The 27,833-nt window shown below is 38.3% G+C and overlaps 1 protein-coding gene across 3 annotated transcripts; it reads right to left on the reverse strand.

Annotated features, from left to right (window-relative positions):
* Positions 1-240: 240 nt before the first annotated feature.
* EXOC3 (exocyst complex component 3) lies at positions 241-27,771 on the reverse strand. Of its 3 annotated transcripts, none has more exons than XM_064443195.1 (13): positions 27,674-27,771; positions 24,530-24,714; positions 20,304-20,523; positions 17,609-18,290; positions 13,365-13,482; positions 10,344-10,469; positions 8,787-8,887; positions 8,192-8,302; positions 7,302-7,452; positions 5,798-5,920; positions 3,071-3,232; positions 1,662-1,789; positions 241-1,207 (listed from the first exon to the last, which is right to left on the reverse strand). In XM_064443195.1, the coding sequence occupies exons 2-13, from the start codon at positions 24,671-24,673 to the stop codon at positions 1,036-1,038; spliced, it is 2,238 nt and encodes a 745-aa protein (XP_064299265.1). In that variant the 5' UTR covers positions 24,674-24,714; positions 27,674-27,771; the 3' UTR covers positions 241-1,035. The 3 variants fall into 3 exon arrangements, with proteins under 3 accessions (XP_064299265.1, XP_064299263.1, XP_064299266.1); XM_064443193.1 differs by having other exon boundaries at positions 27,610-27,720; XM_064443196.1 differs by lacking the exons at positions 20,304-20,523; positions 24,530-24,714; positions 27,674-27,771 and adding an exon at positions 18,673-18,709.
* Positions 27,772-27,833: the final 62 nt, after the last annotated feature.

Here is a 27,833-nt window from a genome sequence, read left to right on the forward strand (position 1 = left end):
AACAAGTTTGTATATACAAACTCCAGCGCGTTAGAACAGAAGTAGGCTTGTGCCTTAGTTGTACTTAGCTCTCACAACTCTGTTCAGGCACTAACAGATAATGCCTTCATTGTGTCCACCATATCATTCACATTTTTTTCTAGGAATGTTTTATAATTAGGACAGATAATATTGAAAGTTAGCTTTAGGCATGAATCTGAAAATACTGTGGAAATAAAAACATATCACATATTTCCAGAAAACTATTAAATCCAGAGTTTATTCACACTTCAACCAACCAAAAAAAAAAAGATTTAAATCTACTGTAAATCTATCAGGGTACAAAGAATACATAGCTAAAGGTAGCAATGGTTTAAGGTTTTATTGAACTGGTAGTGCTTTATGTGCTGTTTTTAGTAAATCAATAAAAAAATTGTACCTCATGTGTCTTCATTTATTTATTAATTCTATAATCAAATTGCACGGTAGCAATTTCATTCAGTTCCTTAGTCAGGAAACTGATTTCATCATTAAGTTTTCTGCAATAAACTATTTTACACCAAAGTAAGTACATACACAAAGTATTATGTGAAAGTGGATGGAGGACGTTAATGTGTGCTCAATGCAGTGCCATATAAAGACAGTTCCAAAGGAGTCTGCTTGGGTATTGTAAGCCACGTACATTAGTTTATCCAACACTAATACAGCTCTGTTGTTTTGGGTATAAATATCTTTATACGGCATTGCAGTGCACCGTGCAAACATATTCCACGAGAAAAATGTATCTGCTGACAGCACAAACAGCTGTAACAAATGGGTCAGTAAAAACCCCTTGGCCATTAGAAGCTTCATTCTTCAAACACGACCTTTACATCCATCGTCTTTCAGAAATTCGATTACATTTTCCCACATCCAAGTCTTTAGAAAGAAACATGCCTAGCAAGCATCAGTGTATATTGGAACTTTACTCGAAATAGCATTGCCAAATTTGTCCTCGATTATTTTCAAACCTGTTGATCCCAGACCAGGAATGACACACAAACGCAGAGATGTCAGTTACTTAAGAAGTTTTGGCACAGTTAGAGTAGGAACTGTAATTTCTTTAAAAATTGGCACATAGTTTGGATTCGGTTGGCTTGGACCTTGATCCAAAGTCTCAATGATGGTCTGCTTCATATCTCTGCTGGCATCGCCTCTCACTGTCAGCAAAGCTGCAATATGGTCATCCCTGCCAAGGGGAAATGGTAGAACTGGCATTAGAAGGAAACTGCACAAGTAAGACTGTCAGAAACATCACCCAGTCGGCAATCCTTTTACTCTGTTTTGGTGTGTACTTTGGTTCTTTATCAGATCTCTAGTAACTCAGAACTGGCTTGTCCATCTCAATATAAAGCACTATTTTGGCTGCTCTCGAGACTCTAAAACATATTTTACCCTCACAAAACACATAAGGGAAGTATTTTCCTTATCCCTTTGCTGTACCACTGAATTCTTAAGTACATGTACCTCCTAGTCCAGCTCACATACATTTTGTATTAGCGTTGTTTTTCATAAGTGGCTACATTCCAAAGTATGAAAAATATGAACGCATTTACACATTGATTTAAAATTCGCCCAAGACTACAAAGAAAATATGATGTTATCTGTCCATCTATCTCTTAACTTTGAAGACAAAGAATTACCTGATATCTGGGTATTTACTGACTAAAGTTGAAACTTCCAGATAGAGCAGTGAAGGATCTGTTAGCTTTATAACCTCTGCAATGGCTTCAATGATGCCACAGAGTCCTTCAGTGTCCTCTCCAGAGCCCTGCAAGATGAAAAGTAATAAAAACCAAATTTAAAAAAAAATCCCCCAAACAAAATAAATTCCCCCAATATCTATAAAGAATCCTTTAATTTTTTTATTTTCTCTGACAACACTCTTGACTTCCCCAAGGAGCTAAATTTTCAGACATTAAGAAAATGAAATATTTGTGAATTGTCACCATAAACCTCTTCTCCCTTTCCCTGTTCTTCATCCAGAGACCTACCCTCAGAATATCAGTAAAGAAAGTCATGTCTTACAAACAATACATTGTGTTTATGCACATGGTGATGCATTCTAATCTGCAACTTTTGCTAATATGTCAGCATAAACATTAGGAATAACTAATGTGAAAACCAGATCTCTTCTGAAGCATTACTTAAAAACTGGCCCTGCATTACCTTCCTTCTAGTCACCTGGCCACCAAACAGCTTTCAACAACTGATCAACTGAACTGTCATAGTTATTTAATCTCTGGACTATTTTAGTGCTCTTAGTTCCAGGTCATGTGGCCCTGCCAATCTAATTTATTCTGTAACCTCTTCTATCAGTGCCTTTGTCTGAAACAGATCTTGCACAGAATCCCACATAATGAAGGACTCTGATGTGGGGGTTGCCCCAACATCTTTTCCAGTGAGCAAAGATGAACTCTGGCCCATTCCCACCCCCCAGTTTCTCAGGCTTTATCTTTGTCTGCATTCTGTTTGCTTTGTCATCTGTTGGCCCTAGGAGCTCTCCGGCAGATTCCTGCTCCTCATGCAGTTAAAAACATTTAATATTCATTTGAGGCCTATCTTGTTTCTCAAATACCTTTTTTGGTCTGTCTTTTCTATTACTACTGTGATTGAATGGAGTCAACATACTTGTCTTGTGGATTCTAAATGAATCAGGTGTAAGTAACCACATCTCTTTGATGTGGTATCGCCCTTCCTACCAGCCAGGAAAAGCAAAGCTCCTTTTTTTTTTTTTCTGAATTAACAAACAGCTGCTTTGCTGCTTTTTCCTTTCACTTACCACTACAAATAGAGGGTACCTATCTCTGTGGGGCCATTCAAATATTCAGCTGCAGAGAGCTGTACAAAGCAAAGCAGTAGAAACTTCAGCAGCAGGCCTGTGTCTGTTCAGAAACTGTCTGTGCCCTTAGCTAGCATCCTCGATATTCACAAGTCACCCAACATTTTGGAGACATGGAGATCTAACTCTAGCCATTTTCCCCAAGCGGTAAACATGCATGGTTTGTTCTAAAATACCAGGTTACCAGCATTACCCAAAGCAAATACGTACAGCCGCAAGCTTCTTAAACAGAAATCTGAACTGTTCCGCTTCTTTGATCATTCTTTCTGCACCCTCTTTTCTCTCTTCCGCATTCTTGAAAGATATACGTTTTAACATGATTGCTCTGATGTATTCTACAACCACTCTCCGATGGGCCTCAACAGTCATTGTCTGAAAGAAAAGAAAAAAAATGGTGGACTATGCCAGTGGTACCTGCAAACATAGCCATTACTTTTAGTCTTTGAACAATTATTAGGCTTTGAAATGTGTATTTGCGCTTAATCACCAGTACACATTTTTTGCTACTACTACATGTTTTGAGTGACTTTAGATTTTCACAGTGCTAACAAATTAAAATCTGTCCCTCCCTAACGAAAAGGATGTCCCTATTATGAGAAAGAAACAACAAAACCAAGATCTCTCTAATAACGTCTGAGTTGTTTTTGAGGAGCACCGAAGATAGAAGAACAAATATGAAGTAATTTTCATGATCTTTAGAACTGACCAGTGCTTGGCCTTGCAACCTTGCTCTTTATATCCAGTCAAGGAATGACCAGCCATCACAGAGGCCTCTGCTGGAGAACTCCATATGTTGCATTAAGCATCACAAATCTTGCCTACATTATCTGTGCTCTGGGTCAAGTCTGGTAAGAAGCCTAGAGAGCTAGCAGCGATCACTTTCTCAGATCTTCCTTGACTGATCTGCTGTTCTGCGCTTGGCCTTTTACAGGACATAGCTACTGGTAACTAAGAGAAGCATCTGGTATTGGTGCAAGAATAACACTGAGGTTTGGAAATAAAGAACAAAACAAAAACCCCAAAACTCTTACATGTCTTTTCAACTCTAATGTAAGGAGAGCCCTTAAATCCCACATGTCCTCACATGTTTTCCCCCAACCTCCCCCCAGCTATGATGGCAAAGTTACCTACAATTAAGAAAAAGCCTGCATAACAGGTAGTCACAAACTTTTAATCATATTTTATTAGTATATATCAAGCTTTAGTTTCAATCAATGTGTTCTTCAGTCAAGATTTTGGAGAAATGTTTCAGGAAAGAGAGAAAAGAAAAAAATAAAGAAAAAAGCAAAAAGAAAACAACAGATTGCAAAGTACTGGAAGTCACAGCCCTCATCCAGGACATGGAAAATATGATTCCAAGTCCTGCTCTCAAGACTGTGCAGAAATACCAGACCTTACTGGTTGTTCAGGGATGGCTTCTCTTGCATTGGTGGAATTGATGCCAATTACACAGAGGAAAATTAACTGCACAGAAAAGACTGAGGGAGACTGACATGTATGCCCCATCCCACTGAACAGCATCCGTCCCATTGGGCTATAGTCTTTTTGCAGTTGCTTGGTTCGCATGGCTTTTCAAAATGAGATTTTTAACACAGGGTTAACCAAGAATACTTTAAAATCACTAAAAAGCCCACTCCAAAGCAGGGAAACAAAAGCGTGTCCCATCCAGTGCTAGAACATATGGTGCCTTGTGTGGGAGACTTTTTCGTGCTGGGAGACAGTGGAATAGCAGGTGTGTGAATGTCAAAAAATGTGTTTGTCATCATCTTCCCATAAGGTGGCAGCAATAGATGCTACATGATGAAACACATGTGATTGCAGAGATTGGTATTAACACTCAAAGACACTCATGCCAAGCGGTATTACCTCACAGATCTGGAAAAGAATCCCAGAATCCCAGGTTGGAAGGGACCTCAGGGATCACCTAGTCCAACCTTTCTAGGAAGAGCACAGTCTAGACAAGATGGCCCAGCACCCTGTCCAGATGACTCTCATGGATATAGACTAATTATGAGGCTGACCCAACTTCTTCTGTGTACTTTTTCTAGACTGAAAATTATTCACCTACATAATAAGGCATCTAGGATCTGCAAATACTGAAGGTTAGGTGGTCATCAGAGGAACTCTGAGCAGTCCCCTCTATCTCTTTAAGAGTTAAAGTAAGAAAGTGTAGATTTTGAAACTGTCTTTTAGGCACTGCTACTTAGTAAGGGTTTGTTCAAAGACCTCACCTAAATCTTCGATTTTGCTAGCGTCAAGTATTTCCTAAATCTTAGGGAATCATTTAAAGACATGCTATCTTAACTACACAAAACTGACTTTAATTCAATAAAAGATAAAAACAATAATAGTAAAGACTAAAGGATAATAGAGAAATCCAGACAACCTTTCACAGACCATGGGGGTGGGGGCCCGGGGAGAGATGACCTAACCTAGCACACTCTGCTGCTGTAACAGCTTTAAACATGAGGCATAGTTAAACTGGTGCCATAAGGTTTAACAAATGCATAACTCATTGTACACACTAAAACTAGGAATTACAGAATATGCACTTACCAAAAAAGTAATTACAGGCCAGCAAAACTAGTTTCAGAAGAGCTAATTTTATCTGACTACAAACTTCTAAGGAGAGGTAGAAAAGTAAAAGACTACAGGTAAGAATACAATCTAGTTACATGCCAATACAGTTTTTTGGACTAAATTCTACAACTCTGACCTGTCTTTGACAATATTATATGGCTGCGAACAAAACAGATGAGCCAGAAATATCAGATTCAGACTTTTGCAATATGATTATGAACACTTTTTTGTTTCCAGTGATGAATCAATTCCAATAACTGTATTCCAATTATGAATTCCATTCATAATGGAATACAGACCAACCAACATGACTTTCAGAATACATTAACAAAGTACCATAGAATATTTTGCACCTACCTTTTTGTAAGGCTTTTTTATTTTTGCAAAGTCATTGAAATAATCCTCCACAGTGACACATATAGTCCCCACTGCATTAGAGCCCATCAACCACTTCTTTGTCATCAGCTCATTGAGATGTGGCTGAGAAGGTAACAAACAATTTATCAGAACAAATTTTTGACATTTTCATCATATCAGTGCAGTCACAAAAAAACCAGGAGACAATTTTAAGCATCATACATTTCTAAACTACGCTCCTCCAGAAGGAATAAGCAATTAGTGTAGGAAAACATGATCAGTTGTCAGAACGAGTCTCCACAGAGTGCCACCCTGACATGCACGCTGGGGATGTGTGTAAAGCAACTGCACTAAGCTGAGCGTTTGTTTCATACGAGTCCTCCAAAATCCTTTATTATGTTCTGTATTTAAATGTCTACACTAAATAAAAAAATTAAGGTCCAAGGACAAAATTGGCATAAGAGAGAACTATTCCAATTTTAAATAAGAGGCACGTTTAAACTCTTGTGATAATGCAGCTTCATGCTTGATTTCTTGAATTGCTACTGGCTACTCAGTTGTTCCTCTTTGATGCCCCCACCTTTGACGGTGCCTCTACCAAACTTGGTGGCCTATGCATTTTACTCCTTTTCCAGAACTCCACAATACCTAATTGCAGTATTCTCTATATCTACATACCCATCTTGCTTTGTTTTCCCTGGACGAAAAATTCTTCACATATTAGAGCATGGTATTTTCTAAATTATAATAGCGACATGAGGCTTGAGGTTAATGAATGTCAAAGAATGGTCATTAGAATAGATAGAGTGTCTTCTTATAATCAGTGAGTATAGCTGATGAGAAATAAAGGTTTTCCTTAAAAGCTCCAAGTTTAAAATAAACACTGCTGCCACACCTTTCTTAATGTGAGCCATTCAAGGTGTTTACATTAGTTCAAAATACTATTACAAATCTGACAAGTCCCAGAGCATCATTCTTGCCCCTGCCATTTCTCTAATATCACAGCCTCCCTCCCCATACTCCCTATTTATTTTTAGTAATAAAAAGAATTATTCCCCCTCCCCCCCCAAGGGATTCTATACAAGAAGCTAGAATTCTTAAACATAGAAATTTATCAGTCAGAATGGGCCCACCTTTAGAGTCAATTAACTACCTTAATTATAGGTGTACTGCACCTGTACAAAGATAATTTCTATCAGCAGCAGTTTCCTAAATAATTCTTAGAACTCAACTACATAAGACTAAGTAAAATCTGCCAGAAAATATTCACTGTACACAAAGCACCTGCCTGAAGTCATCCTGTGAAATATAATTAAGCAACCTTCCAGTCTCCTACATGCAAATTATACCAGTGAAGAACAATACTGACGTTTACTGGCATTTTGCTAGCACACCATGTACAAACTATGTTTAGCAATCAAAAGGCTTCATAACTACTTCATTCCTGAATTATTTTTCCTTATAAAATAACACTTCTGGGTTTTTTGAGGAAAAGAGTTCTAACCTCTAAATCCATGAAGACTTCATCTAGCAGGCTAGAGCATCCTTCTTTGGCAATGATGTCTAAAGTTGCATCCATGCTTGTATGACTGCTTGACAATGTGTCTTCCATGTCAATTTTCAAGTATTTTCTTTTCAGACTGATTATAGATTCTCTGTGACAAATAACAATGCTTTTCATCATCCACTGATGCACAATTGCATTGCTACTAAGTTTTTGGAGTGCATACTAGAGACATACTAGACAGTCTTATTTTTGCAAGGGGAGATAATGCCTGCTGCTTGCTTTGGAAGCCTTAATTTACTCGCCAGCATGATTTTAGAGTGATTAACCTAGGCTACTTGTATGTGGGTAAAACCTACTGCCGATTTGTAGACTTGAGAATGACAGCAGATATAGATGAACGTGGGGTTAGATTGCTGAACACAAACATGAGCAATGAGGATTTTTCTCCTGTTTTGATAGTCTTAATAGAGCAAGCTCTACCTTTACTTTTCTCTAGTTCAGTTCTCCTTCACCACACTGCTTGAAGGTGAACTGAGAGAGATCAAATATAAGAGAAGATGGCAGACACCAGACAAACTAACTGGAATGACTTTTTCAAATTCTGAAAGTTGGAGAGACATTTTCCTTTAGCAATGCTATTCTTGGAATAAGAAGAGGATTTTCACTGGTGAGGGGCAATGGTTTGGCTTGCCAAAGGCAAGAAAAATCACAATGTCTGCCTCTTAAAACAGCAATATATTTAAAATTGTTGCCTTTGTTTAGTCAGCTAAACTATCTTAACCGAAACCCTCTTTGTATGCAAAAGAATGTCCTGGGAATATGTAGTATTACAAACAAAATGTCAATACTTATTTTTCCCACAATACTACAAGAACATGCACACTTACTTAAAGGTTTGACAGTTGTTGATGACTGCAATCATGTATTGAACATAGCATTGAGGATACTGACGATTTTTAAGATGTTCTTCTTTATACAACTGTGCTTCATCTTTGTACCTGTAATGTATACAGGGAATGGCATTAAACAGACACAAATCTGTAACAACTTAAGTACACCTGTAGGACCGAATGCTCCATAAGGGCCTGCCAGGTATTTATAAGTATTTTATAAAGGGCTTGTGGCTCATGTGATGTTTAGCCTCTCTGTTCTGGGCAGAATCCAGCCAAGGAGGTGTTTTCTGTCTTCCTTATGAGAAAGAGATACAAATTTGAGATATAAAAGAAAGCGCAACTGACTCCAAAAATAGAGCCATTTGCAGAGAGGAACTGAAAGTGCCACTCACCAGCACAGAACAACTTCTACGGTGAAACTGGGGAAGGGAGGAAGAAAGCAAGAAAGGGAAAGGGAAGGAAAGCTTGGTTGGCATGGATGCGACAGAAGAAAGAAAGAAACGTCCATAGGAAAAACAAGTATTGGAATTGTAGGAACAACAAGAGGCTGAGGCCGGATAAAGCACTTATATTTTAAAAATTATGTTACCTGGTTAGAAATGAATTCATTTGTTGAAGACATAGAAGGAGTACCTTTGTTTTCAAATCTTCATTTATCTGAGCAGCCACCTGAAGATTCTGCTCAAACATCTGTTAAAAACAGTTCAGTTATAAAAAGAGGCCTTTATCAGTGGTAAACCAAAGACAGAACTCCTGTATTGTTGGAGATTCTCACTAGGCAGATAATTGCTGCTGACTAAACCAAAAATCACGATTTCCGTAAGTGTAATTAATAGAATATTGACAATCATTAATTTATGCTGCAGTTTTCTCCTGACACTGAGAACAGCTGCATTCTTTCTTTAGCAAAAATATACTTAATATTTCTAATACAGCAGGAATTTGGCTTTACAGTGGATCGAGCTGAGTCAACTCCTGCAGCTGGTAATGAATAACCTTTAACTTGAATTCCTTTGCTTTCCTCATATGTGAAGGTAGTTAAGTTCACATTAATGAAGTAGAAGGGACCCCATAACCTGAGTAACGCAACCAGGCACAAGGTCTAGGTGACCTACAGGGAACTGTTTGAGAGGAGGGGGACTGGAAAGGGAGGGTACAAAGCCAGGTGGAAACATGAGCTGCTTTTGTGCTGAGATTATTTTGAAAGTTTCACTGTTACATGAATCTCAAAACTGCAGCACAACACTAGAGCCAGTCAGCCACCAGTTTCTTTGGTAGCACACACTTTCTGAAAAGGATTAGATGAAGTCAACCTTGGCACTAATACAAATGTGAAAGAATGTTAGGAAAAATCCTCCTATAAGACAGGAAAAACAAAGCAGGAAACAACTGCAGGCAGAAGAGACCATCTATCTTCCATTGAAGGTACCTAACACAATATTTGTAACGAAAAAAAGATAAAATTAACATAGTAGGCTGACATTTTTCTGGCTGATAAAAATAATTTTTAAAACTTTCAATTTCTAGTGCCAACAACAGGGTAGTGCAGGTTGTTTTTTTTTTCTGGTGGCTTTTTTTCTTTTTGAATCTTAGAAATAGCCTTATTTTTCTGTTTTGAGGCTAACTAATAATTTGGACAGGCATTAATGTTAACTGAAGTAGTGTTTAAATAGCACATTTTTGATCTTCAACAGAACTTTTCTTTCCAGTATGAAGGTGTTTGTATAATGAATAATTTAGAGAAACACACACATGCTTAACTACCTCAGCACCATATTAATAAACAATATTCTGCTACCTTACAAACATCTCATCTGGTAAGCTTATACTACAAATTTACATGAAGAGGCCTAAGTAAAAGCAGTTAACTAAAAAATATCAACTAAATAGGCTGGCAAAAATATGTTTCTAATCTACAAATAAAAAGAACTAAGTCTCTAAGTGTTAAAGTGAAAAGGGCAAATAGAAACCTCAAAAGAAACAACCCCTCCAACTAACAACTCTACAGGAAAAAAAACCCTATTCTTCAATAGACACAGAAACAATGGCATTCCAAACAGTTTCGTTCCCACCCTCTGCCCCTCCATTCCCCCAAATCCATGTACCACTTCCGTAGATATTCTAGAACAACCAAGTTCTCTTATACCTGAAAAACAATAGCTGGGAGCGTAGTCTGATAGTAACCATCTTGATCTGCTTCGGGTTCAGTTTCTTTTATCCAGTCTTTTTTATCTGTCTCCAGTGCTTTTCGTAGCCAGCCAATGATGTTAGACTACATTAAATAAAGCAACCAAGAAAATATATTTTTAATTTAACACCACAAGAAACCCCTACTACCATACTTGGAATAGCAGCCATTTCCATAATGAAGAGTGGCATAGTAACAGATAGTGTTGACCACTCGTCATCCCTACAGGATATAGATAACAGACAAAATTTGCATTGATAAGGTTATTACTGGTAAACTAGTGATGTTGTTTGAGTCGAGCTTAGGCACATTTTAGAAGGGGAGTGGTCCAGGCACAAACAGCAAGTCACTTGTCAGAATCAATACATTTACTAATTTGAAAGCATTTATTAAGTGTCAGGCTTTAGGTTTCAAACTGAATTTTTCAACACTGAAAAAGTTAGGTTAATAACATAGGAAAAAATAGCATGTATCTACTTGTAGTTCCTTTTACCTACATTTTAGGAAACCGATGCTTTTTACCACTGGGGACAAAAACCCAGGTAGATTAAGTAAATTGCATTTCTTGGAACTTAAGTGCTGCAGAAAATAGTGATGGAGATACAATAGTTGGCTCTCCTATCATCTGACAAGGACATTATACAGCAGACAGACATTAAGAACAACTTTTTATAGAACTAGATTAAGCCAGTTTTCTGATCAATTGCATGGCACAGATACCACGGACATTTTGATATGTTGTAGTACTGGTATAGATTGTAAAGACCAGCATGTTTGCCAAACATGTAATTGGATTCTTTGATCAAATAAAATTATTGGATAATTATTAAAATAATTATCCGTATGTTTTCAAGGGGTTGAAGGTTTCTGCCTCTTTCTACTTTGTTCACATTTAGCTAAAACCTCTAGTAATATAAAGGTTCATATTTCTATCCAATATCTAACGGGTGTATTAGTGTGCCCTACCATGCAAAATCAACACGACCAGTAGGCATGTACAGAAAGGGCAAAAAAGTCTAAAATAGGTACTTTTTTCTTTAAATGTTTACATTTTTAATGTATTAAATCAATAAATTTTGGTCAAAACTCCTATCAGCAGATAAGATAAAGGAAGAAACTGAAAGCTGTACAAACTTCCTTGCACAAGAAAGGCTGTTGACCAAACACAGATGTGCAGTTTTCTTCGCTTTTTGACTACAGTGAGTGGCCTGGTCATTGCTAAGTACATATAGCACCATCTTCAATTACATGAAATTATGTACTACATTTTTTCCTCATAAGCATGGAACTGCTCTGATGAGATATGATTTGCAAAGAATAATTAATCTTTCAAACCAGCAACCAAGGGAACAGCAACATTTTTCACCTTAAGATCATCACTTACAAGAACTTTTTTTTTTTCAAGCTGAGGTGTTTGGGAGGGGAAATCTATCAGAAATCTGTTTAAATCTATTAGCATTTTATTTCTCATGAAAATGAGATATTTTTATGTTTATTATTTATAATAAGTAAATATTTTATGATGAGATTTTATCTTTTACAATTTATAATAATGCCTATTACTCACATTTATCTCAATAAATATTGAGATATCAATATTTAAGTTGATAGTTGCAATTAGGAAATACTTTCATTTACCCAAACAGAACTAGTTATATCTTTTGTTTATAAACAGTTTTAAACACAACACCAAAAGAAATAAAAGTAGAAGTGTAAGTGGGAACTTGTAGAAAATGAGATCAGGCTGCATCCTGTGAAACAAACAGGCAGTTTCAGTATTTTCTGCCTTAAAAAGAAGATACAGCCAAAAATCAAAACCAGCAAAAGGAAACTATTTTGTGTTTAACAGAATAGCAGCTTTGCTTTATTTTATTTATAAATTTTAATACAGCAATGTTCTATATATAATATTTTTCAGTAAGTAGGGAAAAACATTTCTGAAAAACCAGCATAGGTATATTTTCTCCTCTTAAGAGGGAACAAAATCAATTCATAGGCATTTCCTGAGTCAAGACAGAAGTAGTTTGAGAAAACAAACCAATTTTTTTTGTCCTAAAGGCAAGTGCAGAAAAATAAACTTGCATAAAAGTCCTAGTAAAGCTAATGTTAAGCAGGGCCTCAACCAGCAACTTCCTTGAGACATAACAAGATCAGTTCATATTATTGTGATGACTATCAAGTCCAAGTAGTTGCTGTTGCTGGACATATTTCAGTAGCTGACACATCCAAAGCAGCAAAAACATTTCCCTCCTCTGCTTGGCTGAGCTCCTAAACTTAGGGGGAGTAGCAATTCAGTTGAACAATGTAAGAACAGCAAGTCCAAAGTTCCAACTATCCTAATATCCAGCCTCAGGGGTGATCAACTTTAAAGTGAATCTTTACAGAAGAATACATTTAAAAATTTGATAATTGCATACTGATCTCTTTGCCATGTAGTTGACCAATTTCCAGTGACTCTTAGGATAACCAAGAAGCAGTGTCTTTATATTTAGGATGCACTTGCAATGGCATCCACAAATGGAAGTTATGGTCATGCAGTTGACAGGCATGAAAGGAAGAAGACTTAAGATTCAAACTAGCAAACATGAGCATCCTGATTACTTTGAAAAGATCACATCTGTATGAAATATTGATGTAGCTACTATAGGGACCAAGCTGCATTCCAGTGGCTTGCAAGTATAGTAACACCTACCACCATGAATTTAGACATATGAACACTGGAATTCCTTCCTTTCTAAGCAAATATTTTTAATGCAGTCTGTAAAGCATCATTACTCCTTGAAATGTCATGGTTTACATCTCTAAAATCATCTGATTGTAACTTTATAACCAACCTACATGTGGTATATGAAAAATTATAAAAGTAATGATATAGAGTCCGCATTTGTCACATTAGTTTCCTCTGATGGAAGAACAGCACTGAGGCACTAATGCAACTATATACTTATCCAAAGGTCTCTTTGCATTATGATTACTCACAGTAAGTGTTGACATATACTTGCTGAGAAGCTGGTCTACCACATTTTGCGAAATCAGAGGATTCAGAGAATTTACATCTACTTCAGGAGACAGTTCTGAATTTCCCATCATCTCTGCACTGAGTTTACAAAAAAAAAAGATAAAAAGTTAAAAACTATGCAGCTGTTTTTGTATGACCACCGTAACGGGCTCTTAATAAGTGATACTTTTGCGTCTTAAATTTCAGAGGTGATAACTCACACATTCTAAATTTCAGAATGGGAAAGATCAGTGAAAAGTACAAAATACTCTCCTCAGTGTTTCTCAAAAGAGCTTCTATTTTGCTACTTGTGTCACATCCATATCAAAGCTAAAATACATTAAAAACAAAAATCTACCAGTGCTTCCTGTAGTGGTAGAGGACACACCTAATACATGAGGAAGAGGCATCTTGCATGCTATATCAAAAGTGTACTTCATGGGTACTGTATTATAACAGCACCATTAGCTATACTTGCTTGCAAAGTAAAAGTCTTTATTTTATAGGATTAGAAAGAAACTAGAGTAACCCTCAAAAATATTTTTACAAGACATATAAAATTAATACTTTACAGTGATATTTTGCATCTTTATATTATAAGATTATATAATGAGTTGCTTGTGTAACAAACAAAAAACCAAAGCTATGGCAAAGCACAACATAGCAAGAACTCTAAATATTTCATGCTCAAAAAAATCAATGACTCAAAACCACACTCTTCAGAGAGTGCTTCATTAACAGTTAATGGAAATATATTCAATCATAATAACATAAATTGTTTCCCACTCCATTTCTAGTGTGCTTTTCAGAAGGAAGCCGTAAATTCTGTATTTACAGTAGCAACTATAAAAAAAACCAACAAACCATAGCAAATAAAAAAAATTCCTAAACAAGTGTTTAGTTTGTGTATTTCTGCAAGTTAAAGTTGTTCTCTGTGTACATGCAGCTGGCTAACTGCTTAAAACACAAAATTCTTGTCTTTGAAACCACAAAAGGTACTGTAACTGAACACTTCACATTTGTAGTGTCTTCTGAAGCCCGTAGGAAAAGAAACTGAAGATATTTTAAGTGGCTCAAGCTATTCAGAAAACTGAATTCCATTCTGTTGCTGCTTACGTAAAGGATACACGTAGTATCAGGACCTCCTGTAGGCTTATTGAGGGGAAATGTGAGAAGCTGTTCATGGCACTGTGCCATATTTCTAGCCTCATTATACCATCATTATCCCTACTTCACAAGGCCACAGAGACATTAAATATTTCTCAAAGCTTATAAAACATTAAATCTTTCCCAAAGATTATCAACTGAAACCCCAAAGACAAAAATTCTTCCTATACAGGAGTTCTCTTTCATGATTGCCACAATCCAAGTGCCTGGGGGAAAGGAAGTGATAGATAACCCTCTCAGAAGTGTTAGGGGGCTTCTAACTGTAGGGAAGGGTTATGTCCCTTCAATAAAATGTTTATAATCAAGTTGAAGTTTCAACCAAAATTGTGTTATCTGGAAACTAACATTTTAGAAAGCTTCTATTCTGCCTCCTATGTTGGGCTTGCTACCAATCCCGCTCTGTCTTTTAAAAACAGGTACTCAATCTAGAGGCAGCATCCATCTAGACACACAGTACCATTCCTTCAGTTCCTCAGAGTGAAGGCTGTCAACACTGTTTGTAGCAGTGTTGGTGAACTCTCAGCAGTTCTGTCAACACTTAATCAGTATCTGATAAAATGATGTTATGAATATGGGCATCAGGATCTTATAAGACTTGTATTTTCACTAAAACACAGATTAGAGACCTGGTCCCAAGCCAGTACAGATTTAGTAATAGCAGTATGTTTCCAAAGCTCTCATTGACTTAAATATGAAAGAGAAATACATCTAGCACAGTAAAACTGCATCCCACTCAAATATTCAAGGCTATTATTCCACATGGAGCATCACTTTATTTCTCAGCTATGAGCTGTATGCAGTTCTAAAAACAGCTTCCAAAACATACTCTGTAAAGAAGAACACGGTTCTTTTAAAACTCCTATCTTGCAAATACCGTAAGCAGAAGTTATGCAGGGATTGCTTATCAATTCATTACATGGAAAAGCTTCAATGCTTCTCTTAGTATTTTCTCAGCTGGTTTTGAAGTGCAGCTGTAATATGCAACTACAAATGTGTATGTTCCCTCTAATATTTGGTTACGTTTAATAAAAGTAGAGAACATCAGAAAGGACAAAACTATCTTCCACCATACAATGTTCAATAGAAGTGAACAAGGAACGTAACAGCAGTTCAGAACCTATTTTTCATACAGGGAAAAGAGGGTGAGATATCACAGAAACAGTCCTCATGATGTTGTATAGGCTATCCTCTTTCACAGTTTATGATAAATATATCCCAATAGAGAATTGTTAAGGGATGTCTAGCGTCTGAGATTTGGTGAGCTCTGCAAGTATCCCACTTGAGGACTGTACTTTTCCCACTCACAAGCCTGAGCAGATTTCTTCTTCCACTGTCTGTTACAAACACAGAACAGCTAATTATAATAATCTTTATGACAGTTTATTATAACATATGAGAATACAATTTCTGTACTGCCCTCTCAGACTTTTTTTAGAGAAGAGGAATTTGAAGCCTTAATTTTTTTCCTGAGATATTTCCTCACACCTGTTTTTCAGTCACACCTGTTACATTGATACACAGAGAAGTACATTCTTCGGTATCTTGTACCGTGTCTACTCCTCTCACTGTTTCACTGCCTTTACAAGAATCTCCCATCAGGTGCTACGAGCCACATAACTTGCTTTAGCAGGAGTGATCCCTTTTTGATTTGTTTGCTTTGTAAATACACGCAAGGCTGGCTTTGCTCCCTCCCTTTGCCTTTCCTACAACGAACACATGGATTGAGAGTGCCTTATCTCTGAATTGTCTAACTCAGTAGCAATTTGTTCTACTTTCTGGGGGAAGGGTAGAAGGGCAATTTTAAGACCAAGAATTGCCTTACTGGAACATCAGCTCCAGAACATAAATGAAGAACTTGGGAGCCGGATTTCTGCCGAGGCCATGTTCCTATAGGTAGAGGGATTCACATATTTCTGATTTTCATTCACTGTGGAGTTATTCCTCTGGCCTTCTATCACCAAAGAAGAAGAGGCCAACGAACTCAGCTCCTTATTAGTAGCTGCATCTCTCATATATCCTGCACAAGTATGTAAGTATGCATTAGTGGGTGCTCCCGATTTTCTTCCCTGCAAGGATCAAGCAGGAGAACTTCACAGTGTAGAGCAAAGCACAGAGTTCTGAACCCAAAACAAATATTAAAGCTGGTTACAAAATTCTACAGTACAGTATTATCTCCTATCTATTTGCTTTATGGTATGAAACTCTAAATCTATCAAGTGTCCAATTTGTTGAATTAGTGAGACTGAACAATTGAAGACGGCAAAAGTGTACACAGCCCAGACTCTGGGTCAATGCCAGCTATTGAGAACAGGATTACAGTCAAGAGCCACAGAAAGGCTAGCATTACTTTTTCCCAAACAAATCAGTTGCTCTAGTAACTACATGCCAGCAAAAACTAAACAGTTGCCATTTGAGCTGTTCCTACCTCAAAGATGAAAAAAAAAGGCATAGTGCTTAAGTTATCCCCACAAATCACACAACTCAAAAGAGAGTTAAGAGTATCACAGGAGACAACCTGTAAGAAGAAATTCTAAATAAACAAATCGACACACAGTTCTGATAGAAAACCTGAAGTTATTACATTCTTTCCATTTAACAGTAATGAAGCAACACTGAAACAGTCCCAACCCCTGGAAAACAAAAAACCCAACCCAACCCAAAACAACAGAAAGTTAGTAACTGTAGAAATCTTCTGGGGCTGTGGCCAACAACAAACATTTTGTTTCACACACAAGCTCTCAGTCTTTTCTGATCTTCCCAATACTTCAAACTGGCACACAAATACAAGGTGACTGTAGCTTCAAGCAGGTCTTTAACTGCATTAAAACTTTAAGCTTACAAAGCAACTCAAAATCACATACTAGAAAACACAAACAAGTTTCAAGGAGCAATTTCCAGAAAGCAAAATGCGTTAAAAAAATCAAACTAGTAAATTTTTTACTATTGCCCCTCTTTTATCTTCTTATATGTTAATAGACATGCAAATATTAGCACACAAACTCTGCTTTGCATGCTTACTCTCAACTACTGCCTAACAGAAAAGTTAAGGGGACCTTACCTTTTGTATGTATTTAAAACCCAAGTTAGAAGGCTAACAATCTCATTTGCTTCCAGATCCTCTGCAGCAAGCTCTTGCATGCGGGTGGACAAAGCTTGGTGGTACATGTTTAGCAATTTGTTGAAAATGTCATAATGTGGAGGAAAACATTGATCCAGCAGGGTTTTAGCCACGAGCAGGTCATCAAGGACATATTTACGTATGATTTCTAGGTGGCGCACGAGCCACATTTTGTCAGATTCTCTAGTATCTGCTTGGGTGCCTTCAATTCGTGTGCTCACAGTTCTCTCCAAAATGTTGAACATTTTTTCTTTCCACTTCTTTGGTCTGCCAGGAGGTATGAACCCAGTTTGTTTTTTCCGGTCTAACATGCGCCTGTCAATTTTCTCTTCCCTGTCAATTATCCTAACAACAGAAACAAGCAAGGTTGGATCTCGACGGACTGTAACAAGAGATCTTTGAACCACCATCCAAAGCTGCTTTGCCAACTCCTCAGAAAGTTTCTGCATATCCCCAAAGTATGTATGGATGAGGTTCATGTCATGTGTGTTTTTGCTGTCCATGCGATACTGCTCATACATCAGGTTATCACGAGAAAACTCTAAATCCATCAGTTTTCGATGAGCCTGCAGAAGTTCCCCTCGCTCAATCAGATCTTGGGTCTCCCTGACTATCTCTGGAACTGAAAGGCAAGGAAGAAAATAAACAGAGAGAGTAAAACAACACAATCAAAATACAAAGAACAAATACAAGACAATAAAAGCACTAGAAAACAACTAGAGAACAGCTGTAGTAATTATTTTGAAATAATTTAAAGGAAATTATTTTGAAATATTCAAACATTGTTAGTAAATGCTATATATCTTTATACATTATCTGTAATGCTCCATTTTGATCCATGGCTAAACAAAGATCATAGTGCCAACAGAACATAACTTCCTTCCTCTTCCCCCCCCCTTAAAAAAAAAAATATGATGAAAATCTACTATGAAACAAATTGCAGCATTAGCTTTCTTATATCTTATACAAAAGGCTTTTAACTTGCCTGACTAAAAGTCACTTACCCTGTTGAACCTGAGGCTGCATATACCCAACAAATACTGAATTTTACCTCCTTCTTGAAGGAAGAGTTTTTGCCTGCCTAAGGCACAAAGGAAGAATAGGGATAATTACCTATGCTGCTAAACTATTTAGAAGATTTTTCTTCTTTATTATTTTCCAGTATTTGAAGAATACTGTAGAAGAGGATTAGGATCTTGCAGGGGAACAAACTTAAAAATCTCAGCAGAAAAACAGTCACTGCAGAAAAGGCAGCTAGTAATAAAATTGGCAGCCCCAAAAAAGGTTTGAAAAGACAGTTATACACAATCACCAATAACGATGAATCAATCACTTGGTTTAAAAAAATATTCGTTTTGCTCAGAATGAAGTTATCATGCTGTTTACCAATGCTGGGGGGAGACGTTTCACACTAAAAACCTCTGAGAATGCTGGAAAAGAAAAGCCTTATTGTCTCAATTGCATTCATCAGCATAAAAGAAAACATCATCCCCAAAACAACTCAGCATCAGAAAACACATAACTCTGTTGTGGTTTGTTTTTTTTATTGCTAGATATTGCATGTAAATACTACTCTTTTTCTTTAAGTTGCACAACGTATCACAGTTTGATACTGTGGCACTTAGTTACACTCTTACAGAGATTGAACAAATAAACCTGGTATGACTGGGAAGCAATTTTTCTTTATAGGTACATTTCATTAATTACTATCAGGAGAGGAGAGAAAAGACTATTTAAATAAAAGCAAAGGGGTATGATAGGTTTAGCCCCATTATAGGGGTAAAATTCTTAAAATTACTTGTAAGCAGGAAGTCCTGGCAAGGAATCCACCCTGATACAAGATGGAATGGAATGTACACCAAAAAGGCTGCATGTAAGGAGAGAGGCAATCCCATTTTCTTTATCTTTACAGTATCCATTGTATCACATTAAACTTATTTAATTTTGCAAACCTTCACAGTTGCGCAGTGGTCCACGGGAGAAGTGTCTCCCATGTATAATTCCTTTACGCATGAGTTGGTTTCTGTGATTGGTCTGCCTGATTCTGAAGAAAGGACTGTGTACAGCTGAAACTGAACTTCAGGTAGTTCATACTTACGCTTACATCATTAATAGAAATCCTTGAGGCTCCTAGCTGCTGTGTGAGAAAGATTGCCAGGGAATCTTTGACTGGAGGTCTTGTTGTTTCATATTTTGCCTTTGTTTGCAAAAAAATTTCACTTCCTAAAATCATTTGGGACTATTTTTACCCAACAGGCCTGCTGTAGATGCCAACTTACTAGCAATATTTCTGATTTTTCCAGATTTTATTTCTGTACATGCTGCTTGCATATTTCAGTCTTTTATACTAAACATGTTACCCCTGCTACTGATTGCTAGCAAGAAGCTTCTTTGTGACTTGTGTTTGATGATGAGAGAGGCCGGACTAGAAGTTCTTACAGCACAATTTAGACTTGATATATATTAAATGGTTACCAGCTACTTCCTTGAACGTGACGTGTAGGTGATTATTCTTTATTTCTTCATTCCCAGTGAGGTTTAAAGTTTTCAACATAGCTTGACAACCTTACAGCTGTTAGTACCATTTTAAAGTGCTTTCAGTACGTTATGGATTATAGGAAGAACATTAGATTACCTGAAAATATGTTCTTGAGATTTTCTACAGCAGCTGCCAGTTGGCTATGTTGCACTACAGCATCCTTAACATCCTTGAGGTTTTCTATGGTGTTGATGCTCTGTCTCCAGTCCTTATTGACATCTATCAAAGACTGCTGAATGTCCTTTACATCATTCAGAGCATTGTGCAGTTGGCTTAAACCTGTTCGTACTCCATCTAACTGTGACTGGATTGCAGCCTTAGATAGAACAAAGAGACCAAGAAAGAACTTGTATTAATCATTATAAGTTCCATATTTTCAACATTTCTCAATAATTAGTGTTAGATACTGAAATAAAAATTGTCAGAGAAAAAAAACAACCTGAAAAGGTAATATTATAACTTACTAGAAACATGTAACTTACTCTGTGTGCACGCACATATTCTTTTTTTTTTTTAAGTTCTGAAGCTGTATTTAGTTTTAAAGGACCTAGATAAAACTGGTTCACCCACAAAGCTAACGTAGGAGCACAGGCAGACAGATCACCGTCTTTATAAAGCTATATTAAACCAGGGGAAGGCATAATGAGATTTCTTTGCATTTCCTTCATAAATTCATTTCAAAGAATATCAGAAGAAAGCTGATCCAGATGTTTCAATAGAATCCTTGGTATGTATAGATTCACACAGCATTTTACTAAAGCAATTACAGGTTTTGACTGGCAACTGAAAATGCTCTAAAAAAATAAATTTTAATTCTGAAATGTTCTTAAAAAAACCCTCCTGCCTGTCATGCCTGAAAGCAAAAAGACAAAAAAAAATAATCAAGGAATTTAATCAAAAATCAAACCAAAAAACCAACAAAAACCCAAACTGAATAAAATTTTCACACTGAAACATCAACCATCAGACCAACAATCCAATTACTAGATTACTGTGGTGTAAAGAGAGGTTACTGATCTGTAATAGCTGACTTGAAATAATGACTCCTCAAACAGTCGTGAATATCACTGGACAGTCCAGACACCTTACAGAAAATGCATTCTAGTGCATAGCTGAGTGAAAGAAATCAGATCACATCCACACCATGGTTTTTTATATATGTATTTTTAAGAAGATGTGACTAAGATAAAATCAGGTGAGTGGAAAACGGAACTGGAAATAAGAGACTTCAAAAGACAAGCCAAAGGCAAGTCAACAGTGAAAAAGCAGCTGCATATCTCAAGGACTTGAAGTAATCACTAAAGAAATGAGGCAGTAATAGTTTTGCTAAGATTATACTTTTGAGGCCAAAAAGCTTGGGCAGTCATGGAACTTTGCCTGATACTAAAGCCAAGGAGGAAATCCTGGTAACTATGAACAACATTTATTGTGTTTTAAATGTACTGGGAAAGTCACAGAAAAATGCAGTGATTCTTAAACTAGAGCTATTTATGTACTTTCAAATATGACAAGCTGATTTTGTTGATAAAAATGTATTTTCCTGTCAGACTCAGTACAGTCAAGCAGTGGGAAGGCATTTTTATACAATATCTATCTACAGAAGTGCTGCATTAACACATTTTTCCCCTACAGGAACTGAGGTAATTAGGATACTCAAACATGCAATATGATACTCCAACACAATATTCTGAAGCTGACCATAAAGTATTTTGAAAATCACATGACCATTAAATGTTCAATACTTCTGATTTGCTATTTCAATATCTTCTGAGGCAGATCTTCTAAGTATTACATATTCAAATTCTTGCCTTTTTAACTTTGGCAGAAACTTGATTATGTCAGACAAACAATCACTAGTCTTGGTCACCAACACAAACAGCCAAGGAAAATTCTAAAAACAGATATCCACCCATGTTCAGTTTGTCTTCTAATAGTCAGCTGGGGCCAGGGGAAGGGAGCAGTGAGTGGGGCATGTCCTAGCATTGTGGACTTTCCTTCCTAGAATGCATATTATCTTAAACTGGACTGACCATTGCTGTATTAAAAAAATGAAAACAAAACCAAACCATCCTAGGAACAGGGCTCAAAACTTTATTTTTGTCTCTTTTCAGGTGACAGCCCTCAACATGAACCCATGCAACCAGGATCCTCACTGCCTGGTCTCCCTAGAGCCCTACAGTTAAAATTCATGATTGCACAGCAGCTAAGAATCAAAAGGTATACTCAGGAAAACGCATGATCTAGTAACTCCCCTAGGATATATATACAGTATTTCCTCAGGGTGAGAGAAAACCAAAACCTAAGTTCTCCCATTGACTGAATAAGTGCACAAAAAAAAACAGAGATGGCTGTCAATGCTCATAACTTCTCTGACTCTGACTCCGAAGATTCAGAACAGCTCTTTGCCTACCTTTTGGACTACAGAGCCCAGAAATACCAGCCTACAGTGGTAGCTCATGCTTTTCCACCCATCATTTCAGAGTCCTGTTACCGATGCTTAACAACACTGTTTCACTAACCACCATCAGTCTCACACATGAAGCAGGTAATTTTGACACATTTCAAAGGAGTTTTTCCCTGTAAGAAATTAGGTAATGCAATAATAAATGCAGAGAGGATGTAAGAAATGGACATAACTGAACATTTGGGAGAGAATACAGAGAGAGGAGTAGGATAACCAACTGGAGGAGATGCTGGTTTTTGGGGGAACACCATTCCAGATATCTGCTGCTTCATCCCTGTAAGTGATTCACAACTGTGTCACATTACCCTGGGTTTCTACGCTTCACCCTTGATTGACTTAATCATCTTGATTCATCTGAAGAAAATTACAAAGATGATCCAGTCAGAAAGAAGCACTAACATGTTCATTCTAAAAGATTAACCATAGGCTCATTCACATAGATGAAGCAGCTGAGGTTTTTCAACAGTGATCCACCCTGAAAAGTGAGAAACTTCTCCAGCTGATGATCCTGCCTCTCCATCTTCCACGCCATATATATACACACTTTAAATATAGAGCAAAAGTTTTTCTCACAACCTCTCTGTGCTCCCAGCCATTATAGTAATTCTTAAGGGAAAAAACTACTTTGCTATCCATTGCATCACTAACCGTCACCTGTTTCACGAATGCATCCTGAATGGATTGAGGGGTATCGTACTTCTTTTTTGGAACTGGTATTTCTGACCATCTACAGATGACTGAAGTTAAGGTAACTTAAGGAACATGACAAGAAAACTAGCTATAAAGTGGATTTAGGCATTTACAAAGCTTACAAAGTTATGTTTAGTCATCACTGTCTATAGAAGCAGGCAGCGGGCAAAGGACTGTGCTCATATATTATAAATAGATCCCAGTAACTAAACAGCTGATCCATTACATTATTAAGAGACTCCACTACATGCTTCCTGCCTTAAATCTGAAAAACCTAGTCCAAGTCATCAGGAAAATTTGTTTCTATGCTACAGACAAAAATTAATGTGCAATTTGCTAACAGACTTTTTCACTGTCAAAGATGACAGGCTGTCTTTTACTTCACGCAGACTCCCACAAAGAAGGAGCCATCAAATAATTGTAAGATACACTAACTTATTCTGAAATACAAGATTAGGTACAGTGTATACCAGCCATCTTGATCTGGTAAACCCAAAAACATTTCCCAAAGCACTTTTCTAAGTATCTACTCCAATTACATAATACAGTGGTCTAAAATGACTGTTGGCTAGTGAGTACCACTAATGGAAGAAAACACAGAGCTCAATAACATACAGACAGTAAACATAGGATGGCCTTACTCATATTTCAGGCTAAGTCTTTGTCCCTGCACGTGTGTGCATGCACTCACGTGTACACATGTGAAGGAGAGGGAAAAATCATGGGATACACTTCCTCAAGAGACAAGAATGTGATAGATTTTATATAGGTTTATGGAAGATAGCTAGAAGTCAGAGACTAAACTGACTGATCTTTTTCAGGTGTAATCATCTATTTCTTATTACAGTTTCAGTACTCAATCATTAAGACAAAGGTTTGCTGGCTGACAGGCTATGCAGCACAAGGGTAGCTGTCCATGGGTAAACTGTAGAAGTTACAGGACATAAGAACACTTGAAATGCTTGAAGAAAATTTCAGTAACAGGTACAGCATTAGTTTGCATTACTTCCAGGATGCAAAACTTCTGTTTTGGGTGCAGAGAAAAAATTAAAAGTCCATGGTTTCAAACTACCTGGATGAAAATGTAGACTCAAAAAATAGAAGAAAAAAAAAAGAGAAGGTACATTCATGCTGTACCACAGACACTCAGGTTTATCAAACTCTGTACCTTGAGTCGAGCTTCTACTGAAGCCTTCTTCCGAGCTTCCCTCCTGCGATACTGCTCCACTTTATCCAGCTGATCTGGACGCTGAAGCATTCCCGCTACTCTCTGAACGGCTGTTGCAACTGCTTCCCTATCCGTTTCCTCCATTGTTGATCAGGACCTCAAAATGCCTTCATAATTTAACAGTTCTGAAAACAAATAAGACGTTTTTGGAAAATATTTTTTCATTTGATGGCTATATGTCATTTCAAAGTTAACAACCGGAGAACTATGGCAATAAAAACAGTGCAATTTGACCAAAGTATCACTAGACCACATTATAAAGAGCAGCAATTGGTATTCTACACAAACTGCACTTGAAGTCACTTAACTCTTTTGCATTAGCTTACCTGAAATGTTCTCTGGTTACTGTTTTTGCATTTACCTTGCTCTCCATAAGTTTGTATCAAAAAAAAAAAAAAGACAACAACAGAACAGCAAATCTTCATTTAAAAAACAGATTCTATCTAATCTTAGAGTAGGTTTGCCTATTAAAAGCAGAATGACACAAGCATAAGGAATCTCGTAGCAGGTCCAAGCAAAAATCCTAACTCTTCCTGAACTAGAATCTGGTGGACCTGAGAGAACCATAATCCCCCTGCTGCAATATGGCAAAGTTGCTACCAAACGTGGAAAGAAACCTAGCTGTGAAAGCTTTAAACCTTAACTATAAAGCACTTCCATTTAGACTTCTGATGGATGATTTTTTATTTCCTACTCTTGCTTTCAGTTCTTCTCAGAGTCCATCAGAGGTATAGGTATGCAGGAAAAAAAATTAATCAAGTATTTCACCTAAGCCTCCAGCAGAATTTCTAGCGAAGTCAAGACATGAATGCAAACTAGCATGCAGAAAAGGTAACATTTGCAGGCCATCAAACCAGACGTGTTCTCTCAAGCTTCACGAGCTACTAACAGAAAGCAGGGAGGATGCCAGTCACCAAAGATACAAGAACATGGTGTCCACAGAACTCCGAGGAACACATCTGGAGTTACTCATTCCTTCCAAATTCTTTCCAACATTTTGTGTTTTCAGTCTTGTAATCAAACAGAACATTTTAGGTTCTGCTGCCACAACTACAGATAATACTCTCTCATATCCATATTATTCCTTGAAAATAGATATCTACTTTCAAAGCAGACTGCATTCATATATCCAGGATATCACTTAATCTCAACAGAATAGTGAGCTGATGAAGAACTGTGCCAAGTACACAGAACTGGAATATCAAAACTAAGAAAACTCATGGGTCAAGAGAAAGACAGTTTGACAGGTGAAGGGAAGTGGAAACGCCTCCCCCACACCAAAAAGGAAAAAAACCCAAACGAAAAACAAGTGAAGCAAAGGAAATTGCTCACCACCTCCCACAGGCAAACTAATGCTCCAGCCAGACTCTGAACAACTGCCACCCTGGAAGCCAAAAACCTCCCTTCTTCCTCTGTCCCATCACTTATTGTTGAGCATATTATCTTGTAGGGAATCTCCCTTCAGCTAGCTTGGGTCTGCTGTCCCAGCTGTGTTCCCTCTCAATCTCTTGCCCATCCCCAGCCTATCCAAGGGGAGCGGATGGCAGAGTAGGAAAAAAAGAGAAATCCTTGACACTGTGCAAGCACCCTTCAGCAACAGCCAACACACTGGTGTGTTATCACCACTGTTTTAGCCACAAATCCAAAACACAGCACCATACAGCCTACCACGAAGAAAGTTAACTCCATCCCAGACAGACTCAGTACAGCATTAGTAGAATTAGTCATTGTAAAACTTACCAGGGTTAAAAAAGATTCCACACAAGGTTTGCCCAAGAGCTAGTCTGTAAGACCCTAAGTAAGTCTTAAGTTCCTTCATCCAATACCTCAAGATCTGTATTTCTAGTATCTTCAAAAATTACATGCATAAGTATGCACTTATTCCAGAATTATTTCTACACTGTAAACACATGCCCTGCTTTACCTTCTCAGCTGTGCAACCATATCCATCATTTCTCTAGTAACGGCCTGTGTAGCTCAAATAATGTTTGATTTCCTACTCTACATATCAAGGTGCAGGATCTATTCTTACCACTCACACTTCTGAATGAATACTCCGGTTTTGTTTAGCCCAATCCATTTCCAAGCTATCAGGGCTATATGTAAAATTTTTTAAAAACATTGTTATTTTTAAATACGAATTTACTACAGAAGTGGTATCTGCAGTAGACAGCTTTATACTGAATTTCTGCTTTTATTAACAACGCTGAATACATTCAACAAAGTTACAATAGCTTTAACCCACACAGTCACTACCCAGGCACATTAAGCTGACCTCACAAACAAAATTAGTCTATTGCAATGTCCTAACCGACTATATACTAACTTGCTGAGTTAGACAGGTTGTTGCACAACTACTAACCATTCAAAAGGAAGAGCAAACTTTAAGGAACCATGCCAACTTTACATAGAGGCTGTTAGCCAAAACCACAAACATCTTCAGAGCAAAGCACTGGAAAAAGCGAACAAAAGAAAGCCCTGAGCAGTCTTGGAAAGGCTTCAGCAGCAAGTACACCGTCATCCTCCGGACCCAGGCTCCGAGAAGAGAGCCAGCGGGGACGGCTCTGCCCCCTCCGCAAACGAGCTTCTAGGCTGGAGGCACGCAGCGAAACCCAGCTTTGGGGCACAATCCCTCAAAACAAAGCTCAGAGGAAGCAGGGGCAGCCCCCGGCAGCGGCCCGGCTCCTCCCGGCCCCACTCCCTGACGGAGGTGGCTCAGCTCGAATTATCTGTATCGACACAGGTGCCCGTTCCTGCCGCCGGGCAAAGGCCGGAGACCTGCCCTCCTCCCGGGCAGGCAGGCCGGGCTGCAGCCCCGACACGCCGCGCTGCTTCAGCCTCGGCCTCGGCCCGCGGGCTGCGGCGGAGCCCGCAGCACCCCATTCGGCCTCACCATCCCGAGGGGCCCCCCGCATCGGCCCGGCCCACCCCGTCCCCCCTCCGCCTCCCCTTGTGCCAGACTCGGGTCGTTACAGAGAGGGACAGCCTGGCAGGAGCCGCCGGGGCGGGGCTGCGCTCACCGTCCGGGGCGCTGGCGCTGGGCCAGCGGCGGGGGCCGAAGGAGTGGCCGCCGCCGCAACTTACCGGCTGCCGCCCGCCCCTCGGGAAGGGACTGACAGCCCGCCAGCGCGCAGGCGCCGGGCGCAGGCAGCGGCGCACAGTCGGGCGCGCAGGCGTAGAGCGAAGCCCGCCCCCCCCCCGCCTCTGGCCGGCACGCATGCGGGTTAGGCTCCCTCACCTGTCC

This window comes from Phalacrocorax carbo, chromosome 2 (genome assembly GCF_963921805.1).
Source record: "Phalacrocorax carbo chromosome 2, bPhaCar2.1, whole genome shotgun sequence".
Classification (NCBI taxonomy): domain Eukaryota; kingdom Metazoa; phylum Chordata; class Aves; order Suliformes; family Phalacrocoracidae; genus Phalacrocorax; species Phalacrocorax carbo.

Coding starts and splice junctions, on each gene's coding strand:
- EXOC3 (XM_064443195.1), bottom strand. CDS start 24,673: ATGGAGGAAACGGATAGGGAAGCAGTTGCAACAGCCGTTCAGAGAGTA. Junction 8,303..8,786: donor ATGAATTCATTTCTAACCAG/GTAACATAATTT, acceptor TATACATTACAG/GTACAAAGATGAAGCACAGT. Junction 1,790..3,070: donor TGTTTAAGAAGCTTGCGGCT/GTACGTATTTGC, acceptor TTCATCTTGCAG/GGCTCTGGAGAGGACACTGA.